The sequence below is a fragment of the Talpa europaea genome (assembly GCF_964194135.1).
Source record: "Talpa europaea genome assembly, chromosome: 14".
Taxonomy (NCBI): Eukaryota; Metazoa; Chordata; class Mammalia; order Eulipotyphla; family Talpidae; genus Talpa; species Talpa europaea.
In genome coordinates, this window is record NC_140082.1 from 82,196,201 (window position 1) to 82,209,121 (window position 12,921).

General features: G+C 47.0%; 1 protein-coding gene across 1 annotated transcript in view; it reads left to right on the top strand.

The window, feature by feature from the left end:
• Positions 1 to 11,371, top strand: part of TTC23 (tetratricopeptide repeat domain 23) — a gene marked incomplete at both ends in the record, with an annotated part of 52,826 nt that extends 41,455 nt beyond the window's left edge. The window contains 2 exons of the mRNA XM_084253658.1: positions 10,378 to 10,460; positions 11,257 to 11,371. Coding sequence (XP_084109784.1) covers positions 10,378 to 10,460; positions 11,257 to 11,371 — 198 coding nt within the window. The remainder of the gene's footprint in view (positions 1 to 10,377; positions 10,461 to 11,256) is intronic.
• Between the last annotated feature and the right edge of the window lie 1,550 nt (positions 11,372 to 12,921).

The following is a 12,921-nucleotide window of genomic DNA, read 5'->3' on the forward strand; positions in this document are numbered from 1 at the left end:
AATATGATGTTGATTCTGTTAGCTAATATTTATGATTTTTGCAGAAATATTTATAAGCAATATTTAAGTATCAGTGTGATATTTGCTTCATCAAAATAATTTGGACATTTACCAAAGGAATTTGTACATCATTTAAAAAACTATCTAATCTTTGAAGTTTATACTTCTTGAGAAACTCTTTAGGCCTTGGAGAAACTTTTTGATAATTTTCTCTATTTCTTCTACAAAAATTTAGTCTGTTGAAGCTTTCTGTCCCTAAAGCTTCAATTATTTTTCTGGGTAATTTATTTATGTTTTCATGTTTCTTTGCATAGATATTCACAAAGTAGTTTCATGAATTTTTAAAATTTCTACCTTTTTAATAGCTATTTTCCTATTGTAATTTCTTTGATTTATATTTGGATTTTATCACTTTTTTCTTGAATGAGTTAGTGGATTGTCTTTTTGGTTCATTTTTCAAACAAACAGAATTTTAATTGTATCAGTCTTCCTATTCTCTATTTCATTAATTTCTGGTTTTATCTTAGTTTTTTTCTTGCTTGTAACTTATTTTTCTGGCTTTTTTGAGTTATTTTCTGTCTTCTGAGTTGGAAATTTAATTAATTTCCTTCCATTTATTGATATGTGTTTTAGCCTATGAATTTCCCTTACTACTGCTTTAAATGTATCTTATAAGTTCTGTTATGTTGTGTTTTCTTCACATTAATTGGTATTAAATGGGGGGAACCTGGGAACTTCTAAGTAAGATAACTGATCAAACCAAAAAAATTAACTATACTTCATAGAGGGCTGTCCTCAAAGTAAGCCTTTTTCTCTTCTCACACTTTTTTGATTCTACTAACATAGGTCCCACATTGGCAATAGATACAATGCCTGTTTTTTAATAAGATAACATACTTATATCTATTATCAGTTACTCAACAAATAGTTATGGGGCACCTTCTTTGGGTCACTGTGCTGGAAAGACCTGGGGAAAAAACTATTACCAAGGCCAGTATGCTGCTTGTTTGATGAGACTTTCAGGTCCAGTGAGGAAGAAATATATTAAATCAGTAATTTAAGGTCATTTAAATATTTCACATATCCCAAAGACATTATGGTGAGCGAGACTGAGGAAGGCAGTTGCTCTGTTTTTCCACCACACACTTCTATAATGTAATTAATACCTAATGTTTATTGAATGGTAGTTATATCCCTGGCATTATATGCAGAGATTTTCACATGAACAGATATTTACCTTGTTTAAACCCAACCTCAACCCTAAGAGTTGGATACCTCTATTATCTCTTTTACAAGGAGGGAAAGTGGGGCTGAGATAATGAGCATCTCAGCCTTGATTGCAAAGCTAAGAGCTTTGTCTGAGTTGGGGGCTAGCACCAGACGCGCCATATTGTGCTGTCTATTCTACACCTCATCTATTTTACCTCCAGGGCTTCCAAGTGAGATTTTTGTTTGAGCAAGGGCTTCCTATGCTTAGAAACATTTAGAAACAGTGGGGAGAATGCCAAGACCAGGTTAGTAGGAGTCCGGGTTGCTACTGACAGAGTACAGCTCAACCAGCTCAGATATGAAGAGGCATCTGCTGTGTTGTGGTTTTCCAGGAGGGCCAACAGGCAGGTGATTAGCAGGACAGAGACACACAATTGAGCCTCAGGAGAAAATGCCCAAGCCAGAATCTAGTGCAGCTGGTGGCTTTCAGGCCTCCTTCCTGTTTCTCTCAACATCTCATCCCTCATGGTGATGCTACATTCTTTCGCCTCCTGTGCCCAACCGTTTTTCAGTCACAGCTTGAATAATCTGAGGCAAAGACTGAGAGGCCTGGCTTGAACCTGGTGCCCACTGAGGCTGTGGTAGTGGTGTGGTCAGGAGTGAGAACACGGGGTTTCCGAGGTGGCTAGGTAGTGTTGGTGCAGGAAACTCTGTCCCAAAGTCAAAAGACTTGGGACAGGGTCACTCGAGCCCGCTCCCTAGTTTGGAGCACAGCATGAGAACAGCCAGCGTGAGGCCGTCCCTTCTCTGAAGGGTGCTTGGGCCAGCGAGGGCATTAAACTGTGATGCAGTGTGCCAAGTTCTGTACAGCAGGTCCGTCCCAGCCTCTATGGGAGAAAAGGGGTTAAGGGAAAGTATATAGATAAGTAATCCTGAAAAGGGGAAGGACAGAATTACATGGCCTTGAAGCCTATTAAGAAATATAAATAAAGTAGTTGGGGCTGGTGGTCTTTAGGGGGAGCAGCTGAGAAAAACATGGGAGAGATCCTTGTTCCTATTGGCCAGGTTAAGGGCTGAGGCTTGATCCTGTAATGAAAGGTCCCAAATAATTGCCTGAAGGCCAAAATTAGTCCACACTACCTGTTTTTGAAAGGCCAGTGAGTAAAAAATGATCTTTACAAATGATCAGTCTGTAATTACTTTACAAGCTGATCATAAATTGAGTTAATAGGTAGGGAACACTAACTTTGAACCCCAACTAAGTGAAATGTTATCCCCGTCCAAAAAAAAAAAATCCTTTCTTCTCATTGGTAGGTACAAGATTATAAAAAAAAAAAAAAAGCCCTGTATGATCATTATTATTAATATATTTTGAATTTCATTGATAAAAGTTCATGGGAATTCGTTTTCTCTTCTTACGTAAGTACCTATGCAGTAGCCTCAAGTTTTGTCTCTTGGCCTGCAAAGCCTCCAATATTTACCACCTCGCCCTTTGCAGACAAAGTTTTCTGAACCTTGCTCTACACAGGTGGGAGCTATTGAGGGAATTGAAAGCAGACACGACTCTAAAACGTTTGCACTTAGGATTTTTTTTTTAAATCACTCTGAGGATCTTGTAGATAAGGGAAAGGAAATGCCCCAAGAATTGAGGTAAGAGGCTTCAGTTTTCTTCTCTGTAAAGGGAGATAACAGCAACCCCTGAGCCCACCAACCTCCTCACCCTCCCCACGTTTGCCCTGAGGTGAGGCGGAAGCAGGTGAGTGAGCTGCTGCGATTAGCTGGTGCTGCCCAGCCGTGCACACCCTGCCACTGGAGAGCCTCTTTACTTCCCTGTCCCCATTTCAGCCTCCAGATGAAGTCTGGAAAACTCTTACTTTTTGAGCCACACAACTCCAGGCAGATGAGGAACACTATGGGGAGGGAGGCAAGTGTTAGCAGATGCACAGGGAGCTTGAACTAGGGCCACACAAGCTGTCAGGAGGCCCTGCTGGCGGTGGTGGATTCAGTGGGAACACGCATCAGGCCAGGCTCGTCCCCTATCCCTAGCCCTCTCAGAACCCTGCCTGTCAGTCATGCCTAGCCCTGCTTTACAGGCAAGGGGCTTGAGGCTACAAGAAATTAAATTCTCTAGGGACAGGTTACTCTAAGTAAAGCTCACCATCAAGTGTGGGTCTTAAACCCCTTAACCAGTGTCTGGAGTGGGAATCTGTATTTAGCATTGGGTGAGGTGGGAGGCGTGGAGGGCGAGGTTCCAAATCACTCTTCTGTACCCACCTGAGGGGCTGAAAAGTAGCTCAGCTTTAAGAAACTCAATTTTCATCGCCCCTGAAGCCTGAGTAGAAGTTGGTGACATTTTGTTGCTTTCCTTTGGCCTGATTAACCATCAGTCCTGAAACAATGGCTTTGACATTTCAAGCTCTCTGGTCATTTGCCAGAATGAGAGAGGAAAAAGCTGCATTGTGTCAACTGTGTCCATGATGGGACAGGCTGTGTCATGTCCACAGCTCATGTTCCCTCAGGACCACGCAGGCCGCTCCCTCAGCACAGGGCACACATGGCCTCAAATACCCCTTTCACATCTGCTGCCGAACTGGACTTCCTCACGGTGTCGCCGGGTGTTTCTTTTGTTTTTATCACAACAGCAGCTGCGCCCCCAGGTTTTCACTCGAGCACAGGAGCTCTGGAACACTGGCTTTCCCAGATGTGCCTTTCTCCACTGAATGTCTCCGCACAGTTCTGCAGGCCTGAAAAACAGGAAGCTGCAGGCAACAGAGCAGACAGCGGGATTAAATTACTGGAAAGAAACTATATTATTGAGTGTGCCTTTCAAAGGCATCTGCCTGGAGGGAATAACTGGAGACCGCTGTTGGCTTCCGATGGAAATTTCCACAGTAGAAGTTCACGTTTCTGCAACGTAGAGACCTGGTTTGATTCTAGAGAGGGAGGCATGGCCAGCGTTTGCGTGCAGGTGAAAGGCTGAGCAGGAATCCATGATGGCGCTGTCCTGGGTCAGCGGCATTCAGGAGTAGCCAGAGCCCAGGAGCAGTGTGAGGTCGGGTGAGGATCCTCCTCTTAATCTGGCGTCCCTGCTCTCAGAATTCAGCCCACCGCTTACTTTGCAGCTTCCAACAGGAAACCTTTCTATAAAGGAATAATAAAATGCATGTCGCCTCTTTCTCTAAGAAACCCAAAGCCCATTAGCATGAATCACTTGAAGAAAGGTGATGGAAAATAGTTTTCATTCATAGATTGCAGGTTGAGAAAGCCAACCCAGAGGGCTGGGGGGGCAGGGGGGGCAGGGGGGGCAGGGGGTTGTTTCTTGTGTGGTCCCCGCTGGGCTAAGGCTCGAAAACCGCCTGGAGGTCCTTCCTCTTCCAGCCAGCTCTCCAGCAGGCCAGACACAGAGGCTCCTACAGATGCTGTATCTCATGTTCAGTTGGTGTCCCATCGTTCCATTGGTGGCCCTTGTAGTTTTACTTTCCCTTTAGCCTCTGTGGCATTGTGGCATCTTCTCTGTTGCCCTGGATACCAGGAAATCCTGTCCCGTGTGAAATCCCCAGGAAGCCCCCCTGTTAGCTCACACTGTTTCCAAAGGCAGTCTCCCTTACCCTTGAGGAAGGTCATGATGACGTTACCTTCTTCTCAAGGGCCTGTGTTTGGGTTGAGCTGTGTGCCTGGAGGTGCTTGGAGCGCTCCTTGAGGTGTGTTAATCCACTGATGTAGTATAAGAATGAGAGCTGATGGCTAGAGGGCTCGAGGTCACCCATGACCTTCCATGGGGAAACTGGGGAGCCTCCCTCACTTGCCGCGGGCTGGTCCCAGGCCTTGAGCCACCCTGGCACCGACAGCTGCCAGGAACAGTTACTCCCCTCGGGGTGAGAGGCGGCCCAGGCACTGCCCCCTCCACCTTCACTGTCCTTTAGAAAACACAGGTGGGTAGTGTGCCAGATTGCCCCAGGACAAGGCTGCATTTGCTCTGAAAAGTTCCTCCTGTGGCCTGGTGAACACACCTGCCTTAGAAGGTCCTAAATTGGCATTGAGATCTGGAGGGCACTGAACTGTGTAGGGTTTGTCAGACTGTCCTGTCCGAAGACTGCCCAGGACTGGTTCAGAGCCTCGGTGCTGGGGGCAGAGCCTGGAGTGGGTGGTAGGAGGACATCTCCCACATAGATGCAGTGTAACATTAACAGGTGGCAACAATGAGGGTCAGGAGCACCACCACCAGCTCCCCGCTACCCCCCCACCCAACTCAGGAAGGACTCCGCAAAATGCTCGACTCCACCTGGAGAGAGAGCCCTGCCTGAAAAAGGCAGATCAAAAGGCTTAGCTTGGGGCCTCCCTGGTGGCACAGCAGATTAAGTGCCGCACTGTGAAGCTGTCCTGCAGCCTCTGCAGCGCAGGTTCGATTCCTGGATGGCCAGGGAGATGTCCACATGGCACAGCAGACCTCTCCTACCTTGCCTGCTGCTCCCCTCAGCAGTGTATTTCAGTTAATCTGCCTGTTCTGCTCCCCACTCTGTCTGTGGTGAATCCTCTCACCCTCCCACGCCTCTGGCCTGTACCCCAGCTCTTGTATAAAAATAAATAAATCTTTAAAAAAAAAGGCTTAGCTTTAAGAGGGGCTGCATCCTCACTAGAACGAAGCCTTCCTCCGTGTCCACGTGGGAACGCAGCGCAATTCCCTACACTGGAGAGTCCTGCTGATGCGCGTGTTTTCTAAACATTTGTGTTGCAGTTGTCCTGGAGAAAGGTGATGGTAGCTTGTTCCAAGACAGTGGCCAGGGGCTGGAGCAGAGTCGTGGGGGAGTCGAGGGATGTCGATAAGGACATAGAACCCACGACACGTGACAACGCAGAGGTGAGGAGTGAGGCTCCTGACTGTCAAAACTTAAATCAGAATTTGCTCAGTTTATCTGTCCAGTCACTTAATCATTCATTGAGCAAAAATTTCATCGACGAGAGTGGTGAGGGTGGGTGAGACCTTGAGACACCGGGGACAGCTTGCAGGTGGTGTGAGAGCAGGTGCTCCCTGGAGAGGAAGGCTCCCTGCTCAGTGTTTAAGGAATACTAGGGACACAAGTGGCTTCTCACAACCGCTGCAGATAAAATCAAACAGAATAATGGCTCCCTAAAATTCTTCTGCGTGCCTGAAATCTCAAGGGCTTTTTGTTTGCTTTTTTGTTTTTTTGCCTAACGTGAGAAACACTCTTTGGAGGCGGATGTCAAACATAGCACACCTTGATTTATGGTGGAGAATGTTCTACTGTCAAGATTTGGGAAGTTGTCTGCTTGGCTCCGTGGGATGTTAGCAATGCCTGCCTCCCAGTAGGTCCCGTGAGCCTCTACTGATCAGTTTCTGCCCAAGTCTGTACGTTGAACAAAAGCATCAGATACTGACTTCACAGGAAAATGCTGAAGCAAATTTAGCTAAGAGCAGCAGAACATTGAAAAGTTCAGTTTGTTTCTTAGATAAATATGCAGCTATGTAAAACATTTTCTCGTAAAAGTCAGTAATGGATGATTTCACTATTTTTTAAAAAAAGATACTTCTGGAGACTAGTGCAGTTAAGGGAGAAACCATTATTTTCCTGATTATTTCCTGTCCGGGTGGCTTGGTCTTGCCGCCCTGGCACTGTCTTCAGCCCTCTGGGATGGGACCTGAGGATCTCCTAGAGGACACCCCATTGCATAGCTCCTCACTTCAGGTAGAATTTTGGTTAAATCTCCTGAATGAAGATAAGTAACCTAACAAATTCTATCACTACCAGGATAAGTCTTGACTCTGGAGCTCAGGGGGTAGGATGGGGATGAGGCTCACCTCTCTCTGGGCTTGATTTTGTTGAAAAGGGTCCCTTGACCCAACTGCAAGCTATGGTCCCTCCACGGTCTCTTAGTCATCACCCCCCTGTGAAATACCAGCACATAAGATCTGGAATGGAGGTGGTTAGTAGAGCTGGTGAGAATTCATGTAAGCACTATCCCAGGAATCTGTGACTATTCAGCTAAAGGTATCTCTTTGCTGAGAGAATAGGGGGCCAGCGAGAAACAGTTTTGATATCCAAAGGGATAGGAGGGAAATTCCTCCGAGTTTTAGATTTTGGAGGCCATCTGTTAAGACAGGCTGAACTGAGACCTCAGACTGTCTCCAATAATCGTTAGAATGTCACCGAGACTCTAATGCCACAGTGAATGAATTAGCACTAAGGCAGGTCGACATCAGCTGTCTCCACATGAGCTGCATCGGAGGCACTCATAAATATGTAAACAGGGAAGTCGGGTGGATTTAAAATTAGACCTGATCTTTTCCACAGAGTGGAGGTATTTCTGGCCACGTAGGAGAAAATGAAGTCTGTTCTGGCAAAAAGTGTTAGCCCTGGAGAGAGGCCTTTCTCTGACTGGCAGGGAGTGAAGGGAAACCTGCCTGCTTCTTGCTTGCTGTTCTTTCTGTGCCTCCTCTGCCGCCCGCCCCGTGTGGGGTAAGCTCTACCACCTCCAGACTCGGAATGGCTGTAAACCAAGCAGGAGTAGGGGGAGAGTTTACCTAAGTGTCATGGGTGTCAGAACGAGTTGCCATCTCTTCTCCTTCAAAGCAACACAGAACTCTCTCAAGGTTGCTACGTTCCCAAGGTCACAGCCATCGATTTAGTCTGTGGATGAAAGCAATGCTGGCTCACCACCCGCACCCCTCCTCCCCGCTCCGGAAGGAGCAGCACTGGCTTCTAGGCCAGGTCAGGCCCTCACTGAGATTCAGAAAAGCTGGCTGGGGGGCTGGGAGGCTTGCCTTTGCAGAATAATCAGGGTTGTAGTATAAATAGAATGACAGAAGCAGCTTACTGGTTCTTGGTGTTATATACTTCAGCTAAGAAATAGTGACTATTTTCTGTAATTTTAGATTATGTTGTCATATTTTCATCCAACTTTACTTCTTCTCTCCAAAAGACAACCCCATTTCTCAGGTTCTAGAGCCACATTCTAATTCCTCTGATTGAACCAAACATTTTATACACTGTTTTCCACAGTGTATAAAAGACAGAGCGGTTTGGCTGCGTGCGTTTTAATTTCCTCCAAGGCCTGAAGACACCTGATAAATCAGGTCGCCTCAGGTCTTCAGTATCTCAAGCCCTCACACTAATTTTGACTCAAGCTGTGCTAGGTAGAAAAACTAATTCAATCTGTTAAAACGATTATGAAATATTTCATCTATGCAGGAGTATACATAAGATAACAAACACCCCTGAGCTCACTCTTCAACATACGAAATAAAGCTTGACCCATACAGTTGTGAACCACCCTACCCCCGGGTAACAACTCCCCCAATTTGCTGTCATTCCCATGTTTTATTATTTTACTTTGGCTTTGTTTTACATGTTCTTAATCTTCATCTAAATTACACATATATGACTATATATAAACACATATCTCAAGCATTTCTCTCCAGTTTGCTTTTTCTGCTCTACTTTCTTTTTTTTTTTTTAAAGATTTATTTATTTATGCACACAAGAAATGGGGTACAGACCAGAGTTGCGGGGGTAAGAGGATTCACCAGAGTGGGGAGCAGAACAGGCAGACTGACTGAAATACACTGCTGAGGGGAGCAGCGGGCGAGACAGGAGAGGTCTGCTGGGCCATGTCAGTGGCTCCCTGGCCGGGGATCTAATTCTTACTGCAGTGGCCACAGACAGCCTCATAGGTTGCGTCTTAACCCCTTGCACCACCAGGGAGGCCCCTGCTCTACTTTCAATTGTGAAATTCATCTAAACACACATCCAACATTTGTATGACTATATATATGGCGTCATACAGAGGTCGCTCATCATTTACTCTCCATTACCAACTGCTGTGAAATTGTTCTACGAAGTGGCTATGCCAATGTTACCACCACTATCAATATAGTAAAAAAAATAGTCCTGCTGCTTCGTATTTGACAAAGCTTGAGGTCACCATTATCAGAAGACAATGTTTTGCAGTTTGATAGGTAAGGGGACATTTGTGGTTGCCTGTTTTCAACTTCTTTGACTAATCTGTCTTTATATTTGGACGATTTTCTTTATTGGGAGGTGGTTTTTATTTTTCTCACTCTCTTCTAAGAGTTCTTTATGTATTCTGAATTCTAATCCCTCCTCTGTCTTGTGCAAATGTTTTCCTTCCGTTTGGTTTGTGTTTGTACTTTGGTTTTGGTACACAGTTGTTTTTAGATGTTTAATTTTATCAGTCTTTGATGTTGGGTTTGTCTGGATCTTATCTAAGAACTACTTCCGTACCTCTGCATCATAAAGATGTTCTCCATTATTTTCACCTAAAAGTTTCAAACTTTGCTTTTGTACCTTTAGTTCTTCTAAATTTTCTATTGGGTGTGGGGCAGGGATGCGTTTTCTTCCATTTGGAAAACTGGTGGCCGCCGTTCCCCTTACTGACCAGATCCGCTCCTCCTCATAGTCCCTTCAAGGCCACTTATTAATCTGTCAAGGAGTGGGCCCTGCCACATTCCATTGGTCTGCTTGTCCATCCCTTCCTTGGATGAAAACCACGCTGTCTTGATTACTATAGTCTTAGTAAATGTGTCCACCTCATTCTTCTTCAAAATCATCTTGGCCATCTGCAGCACAGTTTTAATCTTTAACCTTTCCTTGAGTTTGCGCTGACCCGGGATAAGCAATCAAACAGCAAGACAATAAACAGTAAAAGGAAATGAAGCTGAATATTTTAAATACTAAAAAAATTCATTCCTAAGAAATCAGTGTGTAGTAATGATATCAAACAGTGTTGTCTTCTGTATGAAAGCCCATATAAGATAAAGTGTTTACAAGAAAGCAAAACTACCACTAAAAGGAACTCCCCTGGGTTGTTAAAGGGGTCATTTAAAAAATGGAAACTGGAGCTTAAATGGATACTGCATTTATTTTTAAAAATGACGACTTAAAGCCTTTTTTTTTTTTTTGCATAGAAGTAGCCACAGAGAGTTCTATAAAATAGTGCTAGACGTGTACATTTGTTTCCTGGATGCCTTGGACCACCCAAATTGACTGTTCCTGGGAGGAACCCCAAGAGTGCACACTGGTTCCCTCACAGCAGGGGTCTGTGAAGTCCTCTTTCTCTAAATCCTGCTTTTCCTGCAAAATGCTCTCAGCGACCTTTGTGACCCCACAATTCCCACTTGGTGTTCTGCAGTGTCTTCAGATTCAAGCCCTCCTCTATGGACCGCAGGACAAGAGGACTGTGGCCACCCAGCAGGCCGTGAACGCGCTTTCCAAGTGAGTTGGCTTGGCTTTCCCTCGCACCACTTCTCTGAGTGTCTCTTTCCTTGGCCATGAAGACTCAGAGGGAGCTGGTTCTTTAAGGTTCTGTGGAACTCTCCGTGGAAAGTTTTAGCAACTGACTTCCCATAACTCATAAACTATGCAGAAACAGTTCTCCTTTGAAAATCCAGTTGTAATTATCTTCCATGCCCAAATATTAAGGAGAAATTAGCTCTTGAATGAATGTCAGAAACATGGGATGGCATCAGTCTTCCCGTACACTGGTCCCTGGCAGGTCCTCACTGTTGAAAAGGCTTCTCTTTGCTTTTGGGGTACCTAGGGGATAGGAGCCACTGGCCCCCAGACTTCTCCTTGAAGGCTGGTCCCACATCTTTTCTCAGTCACTGAGCTGAGGCCACTTGGCAGTTGACTGCCAAGTCGATGCTCATGGAAACGCTGCAGATACTGCCGGCAGGGGGCACTGACTCAGGGCCCAGGCCTTTCAGCACAAAGACTAAAAGTCAACCAGGTCCCAGCCCACCTTTCTGCTGGTGTTTTGCTCCCTGAGCCAGCTAAGCATGGATTGTCTCAGCTCTGGGAGGATGGTCCCAGGGAGTGAGAAAGCAGGGAAAAAAGTCTTGTGTTTGATGTTCTTTGCCACAATTCTCCTCTCATCCACATTCCCTCCTGAGGCTCCTACATGAAATGTCTTCAGCACCTGCTAGGCTGGTCGTCACAGCAGCCAAGCGTGGGGGTAAACAGTGTGCCGGCGTGAGGGGCATCTCATCACCCACCCTTTGCTTGTTTGCAGAGCCCCTGAGGTGGCCATGAAGTCGAGGCAGACCCCGAAAGTCAAGCCAGCCTTCTGTGCCAGCGTGGCCCACCACACAGCACTGGGGAAGGCCAGGCCTAACGTGGCCGACTGAGGCCTGGCCCCCAGAGCAAGCACTGGTCGTGCCTGGGAGCTGCCATCTGGGTGCTGTGGTCATCACTCTCCAACAAGCCTTCAGCAGTCCTTGTCCGGGTGCTCACTCCCAATGCCAGTGACCCATCCCATAACCCCCTACCCCAGCCACACTTTGCCAGTGGATGCCTGCAGGTTGAGCTGGTGCTTTTATAAAGCACTTTTCTCTTTACCACCTGAGTGGTTCTTCTTGCCAGCAAAATCATTTACCCATCAGCATTTCTTTGTCTCAAAGGCTTCTCTTCCAAAGCTCTAAACTTCTTGTGCAGGAAAATGGACTCAACTTCTGACTGGGCAGGCAGGCCTCACACAGGCCTGCACTCGGATTTGGAGCAATGCAGCTGGGGAGTGGGGAGCCCTTTATTACAGAATAGTAATAAAAGATTGAGGATAAAATGCTAATAAAAGGAAATTTGAAAGTCCTGGGCTCAGTATGTGTTTGAAAATGAAGCATGCCTCAGAGTTCCGGGAGCCTGGGGAGGGGCTGCCATTGCAGCAGAGGGAAAGCATCCGGTCCAGGGGGGCAGGTGGCAAGTGGACCTGATGCGGCCTGGAGGTCAGGGGAGGCAGGTGCAAGGAGTGGAGAGGGATGAGCAGAGGTGAGGCCACGGTGTAGAGGAGGCGCTGACTCCCTGCTGCTGCCCCTGTGGCCTCCACCCTAGGCAGCAGGAAAGTGCTGCCTCTCTGGGGTTTTTTGAGCTGACACAGGCCTTAGCCTCACACCCCCCAACCCCGCCCGCCCCAACCCGGTGTTCCTGGATTGAGCATGTGAGGGTGGAGATAGGGTGAGCACTCGTGTCTACTGAGGTTTTCAGTCCCTTTGGAGGAAGCCACAGTGGTTCCAGAAGGAGCAAGTGGAAGGGAAGTTGTGAGCACCTTTCTCTGTGCTGTCAACCGTGAGATCCGGGGGCTTCCCCTTGCTCCCTCCTCTCAGCCACATACATGGCCGGGGAGGCAACAGGAGGCAGCCCGGGCACCCTTCCCCTCCCACCCAGGCAGAACCCACACCACTCTGGCTTCATTCACGATGGGAGGAGAGACATGGTCCCTTGTCCTCAAGAGTGTGACAGCTGACCACACAGCCCATCCCCGACCCCAGGCCTGAGGGGTGAAAGCCTCATCAAAGAGGATGTCACTGACTTCACAGGTTTCCACATGGATGACGGCACCAGCATTTTAAATATACACCACACTGGAGTCAGCCAAGGGTTGAATGTGTGCACCCCTCAGGATTTCTATGTTGAAGCCCCACCCCCAAGAAGACAGTACCTGGAGGTGGGGCCCTTGGGAGGCAATTAGGTCACGACAGTGGAGCCCCGTGATGAATGGGATTCATGCCCTTGTTAAAGAGACAGGGAGCACCTTTCTCTCCACCACTGGAGGATACAGCAGGCTTCGGCCCCTCTGCAAGCTGGGAAGAGCGCCCTCACGTGGCACCGACCGGGCCAGCAACTTCATCTTGGGCCTGCGTCTCCAGAACCATGACCAATGGGGGCCCATTATTCAACCTGC